General features: G+C 41.0%; 1 protein-coding gene across 4 annotated transcripts in view; it reads left to right on the top strand.

Annotated features, from left to right (window-relative positions):
• The window catches only part of KIT (KIT proto-oncogene, receptor tyrosine kinase), an 83647-nt gene that overhangs the window by 56493 nt on the left and 6457 nt on the right, over positions 1 to 20697 (top strand). For 2 of the 4 annotated variants that reach the window (XM_025435629.3, XM_025435630.3), the window contains exons 8-17: positions 10168 to 10282; positions 12025 to 12218; positions 13415 to 13521; positions 13615 to 13741; positions 14027 to 14131; positions 14218 to 14328; positions 15520 to 15670; positions 17553 to 17644; positions 18122 to 18249; positions 19354 to 19476. In XM_025435629.3, the coding sequence (XP_025291414.1) occupies positions 10168 to 10282; positions 12025 to 12218; positions 13415 to 13521; positions 13615 to 13741; positions 14027 to 14131; positions 14218 to 14328; positions 15520 to 15670; positions 17553 to 17644; positions 18122 to 18249; positions 19354 to 19476 (1253 nt within the window). The remainder of the gene's footprint in view (positions 1 to 10167; positions 10283 to 12024; positions 12219 to 13414; positions 13522 to 13614; positions 13742 to 14026; positions 14132 to 14217; positions 14329 to 15519; positions 15671 to 17552; positions 17645 to 18121; positions 18250 to 19353; positions 19477 to 20697) is intronic. The other 2 variants (XM_025435631.3, XM_025435632.3) reach the window with 1 other exon arrangement.

Consider the following 20697-nt stretch of genomic DNA (forward strand, 5'->3'; position numbering starts at 1 on the left):
TAGAAATCAGGTTCTGGGACTCCTGGGTGGCTCAGTGTTTGAGCGTCTGCCTTTGGCTCAGGGTGTGATCCCGGAGTCCTGGGATCGAGTCCCACATTGGGCTCCCCATAGGGAGCCTGCTTCTCCCTCTGCTTGTGTCTCTGCCTCTCTCTCTGTGTGTCTCTCATGAATAAATAAAATCTTTTAAAAAATTGAATTAAAAAAAAAAGAAATCAGGTTCTTAGTTCCAAAAAGAAGTGTGAGGGGCACCTGGGTGGCTCAGTTGGTTAAGCATCTGCTTTTGGCTCAGATCATCATCTTGGGGTCCTGGGATCCAGCTCCGCGTCGGGCTCTCCGCTCAGTGACCAATCTGCTCCTCCCTCTCCCTCTTCATCTCCCTCTGTGGTCTCTCTCTCTCTCTCTCAAATAAATACATAAAATCTTTTTTTTTTTTTTAAGTTTGAGATCTTTGGTGAAATTGGCCATTTGTTTCCTTTGCAGATCAAAATTGGGAGGAAAGAGTTCTAAAATCTATAGAGCTACCCAAACATGCTTTCTTGTTTTCTTTTTTTAAAAAATATATTTAGCTACAATGACATAATATACATGATAAAAGTGCTTTCCTAATAGGACCTACTCTTTCTAAAATTCTTAGAGGTATTAGAAAAACCGACACCACCAAGGTTCTATATGTAGCCTATGATACTTGGTTAGAAACCTATGGTCTCTTTGTTTGCAATAAATGTCACACAATTGAGGTTTTTACCAGATCCAGGACAAATAAAAGGCCAAATGCACATTTAACTCTAAGTGATCCACTGTCTCTTTTCCCTCCCCACCCAATATTTCTTGATTAAATCTCAAACGTTGCAGTGGACTTAAATGTTAGTAATGTACATATTTAATGAGTTTATTTTGACATATAATTTCAAATGCCCCATGTGAATCCTGAAGTAACCTACATGATGGTGGAAAGTATGATTAATATGATAAAACAATTGTTTTTTCACAACTGTGGAATGATTTTTTTTTCCTGTGGAATGATTTTAAGAAGATCTAATAAACTTATAATTTTATCAATTGTACCCCAATAAAGCTGGGAAAAATAAGATTTTAAAGTGTATACATGATTTTGATATATGTAAACATTTGAAAAGACCCCCCCCACACACACACACACATCAAGTTAATTAACACATCAGTTTACGTGTTTATGTTTACCCTTCTTGTTTTTGATTTTCCGGGGTTTTGGGGGGGCGGGGTGCTTGTTTTGTGTTTTGGTGAGAACATTTAAGCTCTACTTTCTTAGCAAATTTCGATTATGTAATACAGAGTTATCAACTATAGTCACCATGTAATTCATTAGATGCTTAGACCTTGCTCGTCTTACACCTGTTTGTATTCCTTTAATGCCTCTCCCCATTCCTCCCATCCCTTAGGCTTTGACAACCACTTTTCTACTCTTTTTCAATGAACTTGATTTTTTTTTTAAAGACTCCCTTTAAGTGATACCATGCAGTATTTGTCTTTCTCTATCTGGCTTATTACATGGAACATAATGCCCTCTAGGTTTATCCAACCTAATTTGTTGTCGCAAATGGCAGGATTTCCTTTTTTTTCAGGCTGAACAATAATCCAGTGTCTGTGTGTATCACATTTTCTTTTATCCGCTCATCCATCGAAGGAAATTTAGGTTGTTTCCATACCTTGGCTAGTGTAAGTAATACCGCAGTGACCATGGGAGTACAGATCTCTCTTCAAGGTAATAGTTTTGTTTCATTAGGATATGTATCAAGAAGTGGGACTTGCTGGATCATATGGTAGTTGTGTTTTTAATTTCTTTGGGGGAACCTCCATGCTCTTTTCCACAGTGGCACCAGTTTGCATTCCCACCAACAGTGCATGAGGGTTCCCTTTTCTCTGTGCCTTTGTCAATGTTTGTTATTTCTTATCTTTTTGGTAATACACGTGCTAACGGTGTGGGTGATCACCTCATTTTGCTTTTTTTGATTCACCCATAGTCTTAAAATGCCTCTTGAACACATTATCGGGTAACCTTTCCAAGATCAGCTTTGTGAATCTAAAATTTGGGGGAAATGGTATCAAGGGGCCATAAGTAGATCTCTGGCCAGTCTTAAAGGTCTGCCCTTTAATGACAAACCTCGCCAGGTGAGTCAGAGTATTGTGGTACTGGGGGGCTCAGGGGGTGGTCACAGGAAGGGAGGGAGGACAAGCATATAGAGAGAACTCAGGGGCTTGCCCTTCACCATCGGGCTTATGTGGAACACAGGTCCTGTTAAGCTAGACCGGCTATCCAAAATGACTGCAGAAGTACACCAAATTAACTTTCAAAGTCACCGACTCTACTTCATTTACGGCAGTGTTAACAGTGGGTTGAAACGATTTAAGGAAATGCTAAATAATGCATTATTTCTAAATCACCGTATCATGTAATTAACATCCTGTCTGGTATGAGCAATTATTTATAGATCATACCGCGTGCCCGTATCAGTCAAAGTAATAAATCATCCGGAGTGAGGTCTCTTGATGAGGAGTAAGTTTCTCTTTGACCACGTTTGCAAAATCTGGGCTGCCTTTTATGTAGTTTTGGTCATAGTTCAATCTGTCCTCCTAGGGAGAAGCCACTCTGAAGGGGAGCACCCCGCAGACAAAGTGGCACATTTGCCAAAGGTGAGGGCAGATGTGTCAAGTCAGCCACGTAAATAGATGGCTTAGACCCCCTGGCCAGACAGCCCTCTGAGTCACCCACCTGGCTGGAAGTCCTCAGGGACCTTCACCCAGGGTTAAATGGTAATGTGGGCTGGCCTTCAAGGATTGCTCAGTTTAGGGGCTTTGGGTCTGTGTCTTTCATGATCCCTGTGAGATGAGAACAGAGTTACTAGAACTTTGCCTTTTTGGGAGGAAGAAGTGTTTTCTACCATCTGTCTCCCTTTTTTAGGGCTGATAGGACCTTTCAAACATTTGGGTGTCCAAACCATTCTTGCATTAGAGGCTAAACGTTTTAATAAGGCTTATGACTAACACACTTGACCATTGAGTTTTGCTTAAGAGGTTTTGCTTTTTAGTGTTTTTTCCCCCTATTAGGTGGATTCTATTAAATCTACTCTAAAATTATTGGAATTCTTTTTTTTTTTGAGAGAGAGAGAGAGAGCACATGAGCAGTGGGGAGAGGCAGAGGGAGAGAGAGAGAGAGAGAGGGAGAGAGAGAGAGAGATAATGCCCCAAATAGGCTCCACACCCAGCCCAGTGTGGAGCCCCACCCGGGGCCTGATCCCACGACCCCAAGATCATGACCAGAGACGAAATCAAGAGTCGGACACTCAACCGACTGAGCCGCCCAAGTGCCCCCAAATGACTGGAATTCTTAAACATTAAATAAAACCAGTGCTGAATAGAACTCCTTTCTGATTGATTTACTTGCTTTTGAAAATTTGCTGTAAGGCTATCACAGTAACCAGAAATGTAGCTTGGTTAGTGCAAACATATGTATACATAAAACAGTTTTAAATTAAAACAGTTTTTTCTTATTGTAAAAATGTCACGCAAAGGATAGGAAAAGCTGGAAAATGTAAATAAGCAAAAACAAGAAGCACATTTTAATTGTGCCTCTTAAAGTTGGTTTACATTTTATACTGTTGCTTAATATATCCCTTATTGTATATGTTCTTTGTGAACATTTTTTGTTAACTTTTTTTTTTTTAACAAAACTGAGGTCCTAATGCTTCATGAACTTGTGTTTTGATGCTGAATAATGAATGCATTGCGTACACCTTTCCATGACATGAGATACCTGTCTGCAACCTCATTTTGGTATCCTGTTGCATGGATAGTGCATCATTTTTTTTTAACCCACATCTGGTGCAGTTTTGAGACATTGTATAGTATGGGATGGGTCACAAATGATTGACTGGGGTTTTAAAGAAACCCATCAAATGCTTATTTAAGGTTTATAATTATCTTGTTTAATCTCAAATGAGTGACCTAGCTTAAGTGCCTGGCAGTAAATAAGGTTATCATCTGTCATTATCTTTCATGCTCGCCCATGTCTTAAACATATGTCACAGAAGATTTCACTCTCCTGGCTTTTGGGGCAGTTCTAAATTAAGGAATAATTTTCAGGTCTTCTTAGTATGGTTGCTAGTCTATGTAAAAGTAGTCTCTTGTCTTTTTATATTAATCTTTTTATAGGTAGTGCATGTTCATTTGTGATACCTGACAGCATCTGAGCTCTATTTTTCAGATTCTGTTACTGAATTTGAAATGAGTTCTTGTTGTTAAATGCTTTGGAGTTATGAGTGTTGTTTTGATGTGACACTTTAATATCTCCTTCTCATAATGAAGATCTCTATGTCTGCAAGAATTGCTATAGACGTTTGAGTTGAAAGAAAAAAGGGATATCACTGCAACCTACTTTTAAAGTCTACTTTGATTCTCTTATATTCTGAAAAAATTTAGGAAATGTATTAGTATTCTTTTTCCTTCGTGTATCATGAGAAAGTTGGTCGGGTGGGGTGTATTGCTAATTTGGAGGATCTAGTTAAAGGCCGAAACTGAGAACAGGAAACCCGTCTAGATCATTGGGCCCTTTGTTGGTGTGGTCTGGCCATCATTTAGTGCTTATGGTAGAAAAGCAGGAGAAACAGTTTTAAGTTATACGACTGTCAGTGTCTGCTAGGAATGGACCCTGAATTGGGGCATAATTTTCTAAAGACGGTGTGAGTACTCTTCCCTCGTGTTAGTGGAACTTCGACTCTGTGGAAGTTCCCTTGCTATCTGAGCCCATATATGTTTTTACATCAGATTAGCTCCCTTCATTTATACGTGGATCCAGGCTCATCTATAATTTAGTGTAAATTTAAATTAACCCGAGAATAGGTGCATGATTTTTCCATGGGTTTTATGGCAATAACCCTTGCCTTCCACTTTTGAATTATGTTGGAAATGAATTCACTGCTTTTACTGAATAGAGAAATAGCATTTATATCACATGCCTGTCCTCCACGTGTGTGTCTACATCTGCTCTCTGCGTGTCTGGGTCACATGGCAGTGGTGCCCTGTAAATCGAGCATCGTGATTCTGGCTGGGCAAGGCTTTGTGCAGTTAGTTGTATCACTTTTTTAAATTTTTTTAACTTAATCTCAGGACTAGGAGATCTTTACTGACTGTTTAGAACAGATGTTGGCAAACTGTAGTCCTAGGGCCGGAGTCAGCCTGCAGCCTCTTTTCAAAGGGCCCATAAACTAAGATTTTTGGTCGAATGGTTGAAAAAAATCAGAAGATTTTGTGAGACGTGAAGATAAAATTCAAATGTCAGTGTCCATAAGTAAAGTTTATTGGAACACAGCTGTGCACATGGCTTTGCATGTCTGGCTACATTTGAGGTACAGTGGCACAGTTGAGTATTTGCAAGAGAGACCCTAAGGCCCACACAGCCGAAGTTGTTTACCACCTCAGTCTTTACCATAAAAGTTAGCTTACTCCTAGTTTAGAATGTCACTGCGTTAGGAGGGTGATTTTTTTTTTTAATAGTAAAAACTCTGTTAAAGACAGCTGGATACAGGCAACTATAATTGAAGTTTTGTTTGATTTGTTAAACAAACTTCTATCAAAGTGCCCATATGCCAGTTTCTAACAATCTTTTTTTTTTTTAAAGAGAAGGGGAGAGAGGGAAGGGGAAGGGCAGAGGGGGAGAGAGAGAGAGAGAGACAGAGAGAGAGAGAGAGAGAATCTTAAGTAGGCTCTTTGCCCAGCATGGAGCCTGAATCCATTCAGCGGAGCTAAATCTCAGGACATCTATTCCAGTTTTATTTATTTATTTATTTTTTTAAGTATAGCCTTATATAAGTGAAAGTTAATCTGAAATTTTTTATAGTCCTGTTTTAGCAGACTTAAGTTCCTTTATCATAGCAGTGTTATGGCAGGAATGTGGATTTGACCCAGGCCCAAATAGGGCCAAATTGCTGGAAAGCATTGCTGTGTGGCCATTAAAACTACAGCAGACCCACAATCAATCGTAAAAACAAAATGCATCCTTATGATCCCTCTTCATTTAGTCTTTTATTGCTTGTGGAGGCTTCAGTCTATGTTCTTTGCTGGTTATAGAGTGTGGGCAAATGTGGTTTATTAGCAGGAACTGGTCGAGGTGCTCAGGGGCAAGAGGGGAGCTCAACTCAGAAATGCTTCCCCATCAATGACTCGTGCATCTCCTCCCACCCCACCCCAGCTCTTATTATCTGTGCTGTGTCTTAAAAATTTGTTTTGTTCTTGCCTCCCGTCTGGACCTGATGGTGGTGAGAAGGAGTATTTTTTCAAGATCACATATCTTTGGGGTAAATCAGCAAATGGTTAGGATTTTTTTAATTGCACGAGCCATAAATTCTGAGTAGAGTCGTAAGCACTCTGAAATCAGCCTACAAGTTGATCAGTGTTGTTGCAGACGCTGGAATGACCCAGGCCCTCAACGCTTTGAAAGGAGAAAAGGCTATTTTCTTAATCTCCGCAGGAAATACATAACTCATGCACCTCTTAGGCTTATCCAAACCTCCAACTTGGGAGGAATTAGGGAATGTGTCATTTGGTATACTGCTGATTGCCGAATATCTCAGAAACCACAGCTCAGATTTAACCTGGAGAATTGCAGTTATGTGTCTTTAAAAGCAAAATGCATATTTAATGCCTTACACAGTGCATTGAGGCACTTACAAAATGCAGATGAGCCCAGATTTTCATTTTTAGGAATCAGATTTATACCTAGCTCATTCTTTATGCATTAAACATTTTCGTAGTGCAACTTGCCATGTAGAGCTGAAACTGTACTCGTGTAATTTAGCCTTTTCAAAATGAGGTCTGTCATCACCAATGTTAGGGACACGACTGGGATTAGGGCGAGGCGCCTGGGGTGTAGAATTTAAGGAAGAGCTCACTCGAGGTGCCAGCCCTGTATCTGCAAGACCTTGAGGAGGGTGAGTGCCTTCTTAAATTCCACATCTGATGTGCTTCTCTTGCCTCACCCTCATCCTACCCCCAGTCAGGGTCTTTTTTTGTAGGTCCACTAAAAAGGTGCATTGCTGGGTCAGATCCTTGGCTTACTGAATCTCTGGGATGGGGGTAGGGGGCAGAAATGTCTATTTTTTTTAGTCTTTATTTTCTTAGTACTTCCAACACACATTAATGTTTAGAGACCTTCTGGGCTTGGTTGGCCAGGCTAAGGACCAACAGGACAAAGCTGCTCTGCTAGCCTCGGGTTACAACTGGCCTGAGACGGTAGCTTAAAAATCTGCCCAATTAACCAGCACACGGGAACAAGTAGGCCAGCCGGACTGCACCACTTGCCAGCCCTGGCCGTTGTGTAACTGCCACCAGGTGTCACGCTGGAAGGCTTGGATCTTGAGCACTTATAGCCAGAGCTGAATGTAATTGATTATGTAATTTTGAGCTGTTCCAATTTTTTTAATTAAAAAATGTTTTATTGGTTCATTATTAGCTACACGTTCACCGTAAAAAAAAAAAAGAGAGAGAAAATAAGTCAAAAGAAAAAAGTAGAAACTATCCATAATCCTTTTACCCAGAGGTAACCATCATTAACATCTTAAGGTACCCTTTCAGCCTTTTTTTTTCCCTATTGAATTAATATTTAATTCCACTCTAAGAAATCTAATCATCTGGATTAGGAAGGATGGGTGACAAAAGGAATGTCGATAGGAGGGAATCCATCTTAAGACCTCGATTCCAGTCTAAGTCCTATCCTGTTACCTTTGCCATCTCTGTGTAGACCTCCCCTCTCACCTATAATCTCTGTGTTAAAGAAGAATTCACCTGACCAGGTAGATGTGTGGATAGCTTCTTGTAAGAGTGGGAATAGAGCCCCTAACACAGCAAAGTCAACATCGGGCTCTTGTCCCAGGTCCCTTCTTATGATTCTAATCGAATTCCTTGGACTCCGAGGAACTTGGTTTTTTAGAGGGGACTTAGTGGTTCAAACAGCTCTTCCTTTGTGTGTCTGCCACAGGTCAGACTCTGCTCCGAGTTGGAGGTGCAATCAGGGAGATGTGGTTCTGCCCTTGAGAATGTAGAGTCTGATGGAGGAGGCAGCCCAGGAGGTTGTGTAAGAGTGTCAGGTGCTCTCGCATGCTGCGGGAAGAGGGAGGAGAGACCAACCAACTTGGCTTTGGAGAGTTGAGGATGGCTTGGAACAGGAGATGACACTTGAATGGAGTCCAGAGAGACCTGCCTTATGGCGCCTGCCGTCTTCAGCAAATAGCATTCTCCTAAAGTTCCACTGTTTTTTTGTGTTCTGTCCTACTTTTCAGCACAATCACACAGTTGCCCATGATAATTAAATGAGACTTGCCAGATGGATACTTTCGCAAGACGATGGCTCGTCTTCTTGCTCTATTTGTGAAAGCTGGCATTGGATCCAAACTCTCAAGGATGCCCCTACCTTGAGATCGCTTTGGAGTGCCACTCTTTTGTGTGTATTTGCCAAATGGCCTGCCCATGCATCGGGCCAGGCTGAGTGACAGGTGGGTGTGCCATGCATGTGGACACTGATCCCCGCCAAGCCGTTTTGCCTGCAAGGAGGTGAGGTGCTGAGAGGTGGTTCTACAGTGGTCCCTTCCCTTGAAGAAATACGCTCCTGAGCTTCCGATCTGTCGGTCCCTATCTTCTCACCATGTACAATTTTCCTATCAGTTGCAACCTAATCAAGGTCAGATTCCCAACGCGTGGGGTTAAAACACTCATTATCACACTATCTGAAGATTTTTAGATCACTGAAGAGAATATTCCTGGTGGCAAACACAGTTGAGGGGTAGCAAACTTGATTAACCAGAGAGGGTAGGTATTCCGAAATAGGAAATGATAGCTGAATCATTAATAAATTAATGGTTAATAAAACTGTCTCGTGTCTGCGAAACATTCTTCCTCCTTTGGGTGCTCCATCTCATTTAATTGTCCCAGCATCGTTATGAAATGGGGACTGTTGTTATTCCCACATGACACACGAGGAGGCTTGATGGAGGGACAGATTATTGGTAAACGTGGGAGCCAGCGGCAGGACACCCTTCACGCCCCCCCCCCCCCCCACACACACACAGTGGGGTGCATCCCATTCTGTGTCTGATGTCATACTGAGGATTCAGGGTGAGCGCATCCCCGCCCCTGCCATCAGATCCTTACAGGTCGGCTTACTCATTTTCCAAGGCTTAGACCCCTTCACTTATATTTCCAGTAGAACAACTGAATATAATAAGTTCATTTTCCTTTCACTTTAGAAAATAATCTCAAGAATTTGCAGTGCTTTTAGGCACCCTTGATTGAATGAATATCAGTTGATTATTGTCGTTCCCCAGAAACGTCAAATTAGAGCATGCCTGCTGATACAACCTACTTTTTCAGTGATTATATACAGGTTTAGATAGACATGTGAATAAAACTCTTGGGCTGGTTTCCTCTTAAAATTTTCTGTCCATATTTTGCATTTGAAATACAAATTTGGAGTTTAAAAGCCCATATTGTATTTTACTCTTATGTTTTGGCTTCTCCGTAAATAGGGTGATTCAGTTCTTTTATTTCCACCCACTCCCTTCTGCCCCCACCCCTAAAAAGGAGGACATTCTTGGAGGGGGGGAAGTGGGTGGGTGGGTGGGGGGGGCTTCTCATTTCCTAGAACTCCTCTTAATTTTATCCATCCCAGTCTGTGCCATAACTTGAAATTCTCTATGACAGGTTCAGTAATTTGAAAGTCTGATGGCAAGAATCTTAAACACAATTTCCACCTTCACAACAGTTTGGAATCCTAAAGTTTGGATTAGAAGCAGTCTTGAAAATTCTGCCCCCCTACCCCCCAACTGGAAGCAGAAACCCGGCCAGGGGTCCTGTGAACCCCACCTCCGTTCACTCAACCCCAAACAGGGAGTTCTCACCTGCAGTGTGGACAGTCCACAATGGGGCCAGGCAGCTCTAAATGGGGGAAACCCTTTCCTGGTCTGACCCTCGCTTCTGCCTCCCTGTGCCTTTCACTCACTGGTTCCGATGCTCCCCTTTGAATATGTTCCCTCAGGGTCCTCTTCAAACTCAAGAAGGTTCTAAGGATTTGGAAACCGTGGCGGGGAGCCTTGGTGAGGTGTTCCAGCAGTCTGACCTATGGCCATTTCTCTTTTCCTACAGCAAAACCAGAAATCCTGACTCATGAAAGTCTCACGAATGGCATGCTCCAGTGTGTGGTTGCAGGATTCCCAGAGCCCGCAGTAGATTGGTATTTCTGTCCAGGAGCTGAGCAGAGGTGAGAGGATTATTTTGGCTACTACTTAATGTGCACGAGGGAAGGACAGCAGGGTAGTTGAACTTCAGATAGGTTTTCAGATTCTTTTTTTTAAAGCTTTGTTTGATTATCCTTTTTTTCCCTATCCATGTGGTTTTTTAAGGGGGGCATAATTGCTATATTTTTCGTGGTAGACATTAATTTTGTTTGCTGAGAAATGATTACTGAGTGACTTACTTCTCTGTTTTGGTGGTTATCTTTTGGATTTATCATGCAATTTCTAGCCTGCAGGTAGATAAAGCAATTTTCCAGGACAGAGTAATTAGATTTCCATTCTGTACACAGGAGGCAATGTGTGTGGGAGATGTGGCTGTAGTTTTCATGAAAAAAAAAATTGCCTCAGAAGTTAATTGCCAAGTTACCAAAAAGTAATGATCGTGCAGTTACAACATACATATGGCATTTGTAAGCTGCGTGTTTTTAAAAGGTTTTTTTTTTCTCCTTGATTAGGTGCCCGGCCCCTGAGCAGAGCACATCTGGCAGGGTGCTTCCTCTCCCTTCCAATCTGCACTTAAGCCTTAAATTGTCCTTTCACATTACCTGAAGATGAAAATGGGGTCACCATGGCTGTTTTTATCCATCAAATGCTATTTTGCGCTCGGGCTTTAAAAGCCCAGTGTAACATCACAATTGAATAGTCAGGATAATAATAGAAATTTTATTTCTCACAGAATAGTCCTTTTTATCACAACACGTTGGAAGAGGTTACATAGGATTGTTGTTTTCAGCGGCGTTTTAGTGGAATGTTTTCTTCGGGGAACAGTAAGAAGGACCCGAGGCCCCTGGAAAAGCCCCTACAGTTTGCAGGAAGTAACCCCAGCAGTTACTGTTCTCCATACAGCAAATATTTATGGGGCGTCAATTGTATGCCAGACCCTGGTCTAGTGAGCCAAACACACCTCGGAGTCCCAGCTTTGTGAGTTTATATCTAATGGGTAGAGAGAGGTGAGCAAAAGATGAAATAAACAGTTAAGTGCTAATGAGAAAAATAAAGCAAGGTATAAGGGAATAGAAAAATATTAGGTATATGGGGGACGTAATTTAAAATGGGGGTCCAGCCCCTGATGGATGGGCTTTGCTACCTCGAGTACAAGCCAGTGGTCTGGCCTCTGTCTCCCTCTAAAACCTGGATCAGGATCTCAGCTGCTGGGATTTGGGGGGCTGACCTGTCTTCATCCTTGTAGACTTGAACTCTCTCCTCCTCTAAGCTCTTTTTTCAACCCTCACGCATGTACCCTTTCACACTTACTTTATAAAGATCTACTGTGTGCCAGCTACTACCTTTCTTCCATTCATTTCTAACCCTTTCCGTAACTCTCCAAAGTGGGTATTACCATCCCGACCTTCTAGCTGTAGAAACGGAGTCCTGGAGGGTTTTAAGTAGCTTGTCAACAAAACAGGTATTTGAATCCGGATTCAAACTCCTGTCTCACTCCCTATTTCTTCCTTTCCGCCCTGCTTCTCTTGCTCACGGCGCCAGGGGAGTGCTCATGCATCCTCACACCCTTGGTTGAAAAAGGACATTTTTTTTTATTATTTATTTATTTATTTATTTATTTTTATTTATTTATTTATTTTGAAAAAGGACATTTCTGATTATGACCTACTCTCTTAGTTTTAAACGTATGCCAATTCCAATGTGATTGATTGATTGATTGATTTTCCTAGAGTAAATCCAGGCTGTTATTTTCTCTTCCCTCTAGATGTTCTGTCCCTATTGGGCCAATGGATGTGCAGATGCAAAACTCGTCTCTGTCACCGTCTGGAAAACTAGTGGTTCAGAGTTCCATCGATTATAGTGCCTTCAAGCACAATGGCACAGTCGAGTGTAGGGCTTACAACAATGTAGGCAGGAGTTCTGCCTTTTTTAACTTTGCATTTAAAGGTAACAGCAAAGGTATATTTCTTTTTAATCCAATTTAAGGGGATGTTTAGGCTCTGCCTGCCATATCAATCATGATTTTAAGTCCATTCCATCAATGGCCATGTCATTTCTGGTAATTTCCACATTGTACCATGCTGTCATCAAACTCACTAAGTTTCATCCTGTACTAGTCTGTTAATAACATGTACGCAGTGATTTTAACCACATACATATATATTTGCATGTGTATATGCACGTATGTATGTACGCATGCGTGTGTGTGTGTGTGTGTGTATGTAGTGAATTGCGTATTTCCAGTCATTCCTACTGAAAAGGGGCGGGGAAAGAAAATAGGGAATTATATTTGCCTCACAGCCAGATATAACCAGAATTAGGGCAGTTAAAAATTTTAAATTGAGTTTAAAATTTTAGTCCTTGAAAATCGTGTATTTGAACACATTGCCGGATGCTATACAAGAAAGTTAACATTGCCTTTTATGAAGTTATGTCAGTGAGCCATTTCTTTCGTGTCTGTCAGATTTGATTCATGAGGGACTACCTCTGAACATTAAGTGAAATGATCCTTGTGGATACATTGATGAATTGGTATGAAGTTAGAAGACAAAGAAGCTGGGCATCTACATTCCCAGGGCTTAGTTTTGTTTTCTTGAGTTGGCAAAGATGTGTGCCAATAAGTGGTATACTTCCAGTTTTTGAGTAATGAGGGGGAGAATCTTACATTGTTCTTCATCACAGGTTTTTTTTTTCCCCCTCAGGCAATGAAAAGAACACTTTAAAGATATTTTCTTGGTTGTAAAAGAAATTCTTATCAGTGTAGAAAATTTGGAAAATACAGGAAAGCGTAAGGAAGAAAATATAACTATCCGTAAAGGAAACTTCTTAAAGTTGTCCAAGGCAGGAATTTAGTTGAAATACAAAGTTCATTTATAATGTTGCTTTTTATTGACAAAACAGCCATAAAATTATTTGTGGGCTACAGAAATCTCAACTTCCACAGTAGTCTGGTTTGAAGTTGTTCCTTCATGAGATCCCTTTGAATAACCAGAGGAAGGTAGTATTAGCAAGGCAAGGAGTTTATGAGATGCCCTTGGCTTTGAATCCTGCCGTGGTCTGTAAGGCGGGGGATGGGTGAGTTTGGGGTCAGGTGGTTGTCATGAAGCTCCACCCCTGCTAATACGTTGTAATTCCACATTCCCCTTTCATTTTAGAACAAATCCATCCCCACACCCTGTTCACACCTTTGCTGATTGGCTTTGTGATCGCAGCTGGAATGATGTGCATTATCGTGATGATTCTTACCTACAAGTATCTACAGGTAATCATTCATTTGTTCTCTACCCTAAGTGCTATAATGATCGAAATGTTATTCATTAAAAGATGATCTGTCTCTCTTTTCTCCCCCCACCAGAAACCCATGTATGAAGTACAGTGGAAGGTTGTTGAGGAGATCAATGGAAACAATTATGTTTACATAGACCCAACACAGCTTCCTTACGATCACAAATGGGAGTTTCCCAGAAACAGGCTGAGCTTTGGTCAGTATGAAATAGGGGCTTTCCATGTAACCTTTTTGTGTACGTGTAACAATGACTTTAGGGAACCCCATTAGCTTCCTTTGTTCTGTTCCAACTGAGACAATAAGTATTTTCTGTGAAGTTTCATCATTTTTGATAGATTCCTCATAAAGCACCTTATAGAGAAATGTCCTTAGCTGGATTTGTCCTTAATTCCTTAACAATTCCTTGATTGTTGACTTTGAAATTACCCAGATGCTCCTTTGGTCCTATCACCACCCCTTACTCTTTTCTTCCTTTCTGCAGGGAAAACTTTGGGTGCTGGTGCCTTCGGGAAAGTGGTTGAAGCCACTGCATATGGCCTGATTAAGTCGGATGCGGCCATGACTGTTGCCGTTAAGATGCTCAAACGTAAGTTTCTGCAGGTGGCTGCATGCCCTCAACATTGGCTTGCCAAATTTGCTTCTTGCTAAAATGAAATTTTTTTCTGATTTTAGCAAGTGCCCATTTAACCGAACGAGAAGCCCTAATGTCTGAGCTCAAAGTCTTGAGTTACCTCGGTAATCATATGAATATTGTGAATCTTCTTGGAGCGTGCACCGTTGGAGGTAGGGCCATGACCAAATTAACTTTCATTATCTTTCAAATTATCTGAAGAGGGGAGATTTTAATACCATTGCGACAGTGCTTGGTTATATCTTATTGCAGGATTTTACCCGGGTTGTTACCTCTTGTAGATGTTTCACACCCCTGCCCCAAAAGCCATTCTTAAGAATGTATATTTGAGTTTTATCATCATGGGGACATACCCTAGTTACTGTCATGGGCGTTGCATCAGTATCAACCTCTTGAGTATCTTGAGAACCTCTCATCTCCTCCAGAAAACTTTTCTTTTATCTTTCAAGCTATTTTACTGGAGCCTATCTAGTCACTAAAGGGTTACTATCCATAATTAAAGATAGACTTTGAAGCCTGCAAGTTCTCCAGTACACACCAAATGAGACAAACACTTCACCTCGGCAAAAAAAAAAAGTAAATTTCCAGTTGGAAGCAATTCTGAGGTAGAGCCTTCCATCAAGGATTTCTGCGATGTTTCCAGAAAACCTTTTGGTCTAAAAGGACAGAGATGTGTAAAATGAGCCATTCCTCAAGATGTACTGAGGTTCACGGTCAAGTTGACAGCTTAGCTAACTTCTTAAAACAGCCCCTATAAATGTTGCTTCCACATCATGACCTGTTGGTAAAAATTCCTGCCCAAGTTAATCGGGTGCCTGTTGACTTCAGAGCTGCAGCGTGAGGTTTAATTACAGCCCCGGAAACACTGGTGGCCGGTAGTGCTCAGAAGGCAGGTGGTGTCCTGGCGTGCCAGGTGCTCACCCTCTCCAGGGTCATCTCAGCTGGCCATCCTGTGCTGTCGGTTTTCCTCTGAGGCTGCACTTTCTGCCCTTCATCATTTCCATAATAACACGAGGAGAGGGTGTGAAGCCCTGTTGCATATCGAAGTGGATGGAAGGATTAGTGCAGGAAATTATGATGATTGTAGGATATTGTTGAAAGTTGGTAACTTGGATGTAAGTCAGGCCAGGCCCCGAGCACTGACCTCACTTAGGAAGGGGTAAAAGGAGGCTTACTTGTTGAGTTGTCCTCCTCAGAATGCTGGTTTTTGCTAAGCCTGCTAAGTATTTGCCTTATCAATGAACCTGAATGAAAACGGTCATGATGGCCCCTGAGTCTATTTAAAGGGGGCAGGATCGTCTAGAGAGCTCACCTCTCTTTAACCTTCTCTTACATATCTGCAGGGCCCACCTTGGTCATTACTGAATATTGTTGCTATGGTGATCTTTTGAATTTTTTGCGAAGGAAACGTGATTCATTTATTTGCTCAAAGCAGGAAGATCACGGAGAAGTGGCACTTTATAAGAACCTTCTGCATTCAAAGGAGTCTTCCTGGTAAGACTGATTTACATAAATAGCTGTCAACAGGCAGTTCAGGGGGTCGAAAGGGTTTGCAATCAAGGCTGATTCTTTAAACAAATGAACAGAGGTACTTCGAGGTGCCAAATCAGAATTATTAAATCATTTAGGTGTCGTCAACAATTTAGAAAGTTTGAATAGCGTTTGTAAAGATTTAAATAGTGTTGAACTTAGATTTTTATTGATTTTTTTAATGCATCTTTAGTTTTTTTTTTTTCAAAGTGTTCTGTTCAATTGAATAATTCTGTACTTGTTTCACTTATCAGGGCTCTATTCTCGTGTGTCCTTTCATTTATTCTGTTGGGCTTGGTACTGTATGCATCTCTGCAGTGAGACACTGTAGGGAAAATGCTAAAGTCTGTCAAGTTGTCTCGGTAAATTTCTTGAAAACCTTTAACGGAGTGGCAAAAGAGCTCTGAACATATCTCTGCACATAGGTTTCTCACCATCTACCTCTGAATTATTTCCGTATACCTTGCCCTTCTTTAAAAAAAAAAAACTCAATCATGCTATAAAAAGGCACAACGATTCTAGCACGTGTTTAAAAATTCTGTACCTTATTTTCATCTCTTTTCCTCTTTAATATCCTTCTGAATTTGAATGACGTACAAAGAGCTTCAGATTCCTTTAAGAACAATTAGTGTGGCTTAACAACCAGAATAGGATTCCTCTCTGCCTAGCCTTGCCTGTTCTTTCCAAAGGTTGAGAAAGATTTCCTAGATGCACCCAGCCCAACAGAAATCATATTCATCATGCCCAATCCCTTATACTTTATATTTTTGAAGTTGTGTGGTGGATTTTTTCCTCTCCTTTCTATTCGTTCTGTCCCCTACGTTTTGAGATGGCAAGACTGTGTTTCTTAAACTTAGCTCCAGGCCCTCTAGAAGGCCTCAGCAACTATTATTGATGGGTGGTTACTTCTTAAAGACCTTTTCTGTACCCCTTGACTAAAGGGTTTCTTCACCCCAGGTGAAGCCTTTTCATTTTACTTTTTTTTTTTTAGTCCTATAGACTTGGGTAGTGTCAAGTGGTAGTAAAAACACATTACAAACCACCTTTTGTTAGTTTCTCCAGAGCATATGCTCCTTATGTGAATAAATGAGCCACTTTGCCTTATTTCTAAAACCTTGGCCCCATACATGTTTTTCAACTTGCTGAAATAATGGCTCAAATTGTTCTATCCGATGTCGTGTTCTTTGTGCTTTGGGATCCCATATGGGACTGGAACCACCAGCACACTCTGAAGGAGATTGTTGTCATAGTGTTTCTATGCTAATCAGAAGCAGGAAGTACTAGAAATCTTGAAGACTTTCCAGCCAAATGTTGCAGATTCAAGAGGTCCAGATGGTTCAGAAAATCATCCAAATTATTGGTGTTTATCTGAACTAAACTTGGTTTTTTTAAACCTTCTTCCATCAGTCGCTCTATGTTAGCGATCCCTGCCTTCCTCCCCATCACACATCTCAGAGCTCTTGCTCTTCTCGTCTTTCTTGTGTCTTTCATCTTGTCTCTTGGGGCTAATTTAGAGACTTTGAGGGAACAGGGGATACTGTTTATGGTTCTCTGTTTCCATTACACCTCTGGTGTCAAGAGATGGGACATTTCTAACGTGAGTCCCATCTATGAACACAAAAGAGACCGTCTCATTCCTGGGCATCGGGCCCTGATGTTGAATATTAAAAACTCCTGTATAACGAACAAGCTTTTCTTCATTCAAACCTAGTAATACTTTCTCTGAATAAAATCAGCCTCTTACGTAAAAAGACAGTGGGGAGATAGAGCCTGCCCCATGGGAACTCCCCCATTTTCCCATTTTATTCAGTCATAATTTGATGGATGGATATTTCATCTCTCACAGCAGTGACAGTACTAATGAATACATGGACATGAAACCCGGCGTTTCTTACGTTGTGCCAACCAAGGCAGACAAAAGGAGATCTGCGAGAATAGGTGGGTACCTATCAAATAATAAAAAGAACTTCATTTACAAAGGCTTTCTCATGCTGCTGGGAAATACATTACTATGCCCCATAGTGACTGGTTCTCCTTTCCAGGAGGGCCCGATGGCAAAAGTCAGTGGCAGGTCAGGGTTCCAAGTGAGCATTGGGGTGAGAGAGTGTTCATTATCGTATAGGAGCATCTCACTGCATGAATGAAGATATATGTGTATCAACTAGGTATTTTACACATCAAAAAAAAAAAATAGGAGATTTGTGTATTTATCCACCATCCTTCTCCCCTGAAGCCCCAGACTGTGAATATTAACTTGGTGCTTGGGCACTTAACTTTCCTCAACGCCGGGTGGGTGACTTGCCTGCGCGGTCACATCAGTTCCTTATTACCAACCTTTGGTATTGTTGTTGTGCTGTCTTCTGTTTTCCAAGCTTTGAGGCTTAATTGCTAAGAAAGTCCTTCTTCTCTTAACAGGCTCATACATAGAAAGGGATGTGACTCCTGCCATCATGGAAGATGATGAGTTGGCTCTAGATCTAGAGGACTTGCTGAGCTTTTCTTACCAGGTGGCCAAGGGTATGGCATTCCTGGCCTCGAAGAATGTGAGTGGATGTGGTTCTCGAGGAGTATTGCCAACCCCCCCCCCCCAATCCCCTAACTCCAGTGGCGCATTTTAGAGTTCATAGTTAGAATGCACAGTGTCATTTTGAGAATGCACAGTGTCGTTTTGAAGTGTGGTAACCCAAAACAGGGGAAATTTCATTTCTTCATGTTCCAACCGCTATCTTTTTGGAATTCCTATTCTCATTTATAAGCTTTAAAGTATAAGCCTGTCTAAATGAACTTTCTATGAATTTTTTTTTTTTTATGCAGCAAATTCATTTAAAAATCCTGGCTCTTAGAATACAGGAGCTGCTCTTAGAAAATAGAGAATGGTTTCATCAGCAAAGGGAGGCGTTACCTCATGCAATTGCAGTGCTTGGTGAAGCACATGCTTGGGTCTTGTTGAAGTTGGGCCTCAGATATCGTGTGGCTTCATGAAGTGTGGGGGAATAAGGAATCGGAGAGAATAATAAGCATTTGGGAAAAAGGTAGAAATGGGAAGAGAACGAAGGAACCAAAGCAAGGAACATGGCTCTGGAAGGGTGAGAGGAATTCAGTAGCAAATGAGACTAGCAGACCAGGAGGAGGGAACAGATCCTACCCTTAAGTGTCATTGGTGACATTTCCAAACAATTACGAAACTAAAAGAGGGATATAGGATGGCTGAAATAAAGAGCCTCTTCCCTGTGTCCTCGGGAGACATCAAATTGGAGTTGCAAAGACATTTTAAAAACTCTATAAAAGGACATTCAAAGAGAAGCATGCAAAATGAGGTTTTGGTTTAAAAAATATGATACGACTATTTATAATGTATTTTCCTATGAATGAAAGCAAGTCATAAGAAGAAAAAAAAATTTATTCGAGTTGGTTTGGAAAGCGATTATCGTAATTAAGGTCCTAAACGATGTGAAACACAAATTTTGAACATCATTCAGAGCATAATTTAGATCTTTATTTTTGGTGCACCGAAGAGTTTCAAGGCAAAGCCAAGGTACTGGATTTGTGTGACATAGCAGCATTCTCGTGTTGAACAGAGTTTTCATTCTTGAAGAGTTTAAAATAAATGTAAATGGTTTTCTTTTTCTCTCCCACTCTCCTAATAGTGTATTCACAGAGACTTGGCTGCTAGAAATATCCTCCTTACTCATGGTCGAATCACAAAGATTTGTGATTTTGGTCTAGCCAGAGACATCAAGAATGATTCTAATTATGTGGTCAAAGGAAACGTGAGTACCCACTCTGCTTGACAGTCCAGTGAAGGATTTTAGTTTCAAGTTTTTCTAAGAATTGCTTTTTATGAGTTTCCTAATGCAAATCCTACCTTTGAGATACCATGCATTTTAGCAGTCAAATTAAGTGTACTTCAGCAAAATTTGCATGGTAGGCTGAACATTACTACAACTAACATTCCGATAATAGAATTCCTAATTCTAATTGTGTAATTATGGGGCATGTGAAGGAAACAGAAATAGCCTTAATTTTCATTATAGCCTGAGAATAGCAATGAACTCTATTTTGTTCAAGTGAAACAAATGTGGGCCTGAAGGTCACAGCAGGGGAATTTTACTTGGAGATTGACATGCTATGCGCAAAAGATTAAAATCTAAGATAATGTTCAGAATTAGGTATGTAGAATGTTGGATCTTCTAATCAATAGAGAGCATATTAAATAGGTTCGTAAGTAATAATTGGGTTAGAGAACATAGTGATTTTATTTCAAAGTGCTTTATGTCCCTGCCAATTCTCCATGTAGCATCAGAACAAGCCCCTGGCATTGGAGTGCAGTGTCTTCACATTTTCAGCGTTGGAGAAACTAAAGCTCAGTCTATTTTATATATTTTAGTAATAAGCATCAACTAAGTCTGACACAGGTCGGTAAAGGCTGAAACCAGAGCCCACGATCTCCAGAGCAACGTCCCATTAGTATGGGAAGCCATATTAGTCCTGTATCTATGTATTCTTCTACATCTATTTGCCCAGACCCATTTCCCCAGTCCAGATTTATTTCTGGAGGTAACTATTTATGTGCCTTATGATAATGTAATATTTTCTCCTCCATCACCATGGCATCTCTGTACTTGACTTGGTTTTGTAGAAATGCTGCTGGCTTTACTTCCTGATCAAATCATGTATTTCTTTCCTTGTTTGATTAATTAATTAATTAATTTATTTATTTGAGAGAGAGCACCAGCAAGGGGGAGGGGCTGAGGGAGAAATAGCCCGAGCAGGGAGCCTGATGCAGGGGTTTGACCCCAGGACCCCGAGATCATGACCTGAGCTAAAGGCAGATGCTTAATCCACTGAGCCACCCAGGTGCCCCTCAATGCATGCATTTCTAATAAACCTCTTCTAAGACTAGGTTCCATCATTATGAGGGTTAATGGAAGCAAGTTCTCTTCATCCTGGTCCATGCAGTATTGGAAGAAAGAATGAAGGGCACGAGGAGG

Source organism: Canis lupus, chromosome 13 (genome assembly GCF_003254725.2).
Source record: "Canis lupus dingo isolate Sandy chromosome 13, ASM325472v2, whole genome shotgun sequence".
NCBI classification, from domain to species: Eukaryota; Metazoa; Chordata; class Mammalia; order Carnivora; family Canidae; genus Canis; species Canis lupus.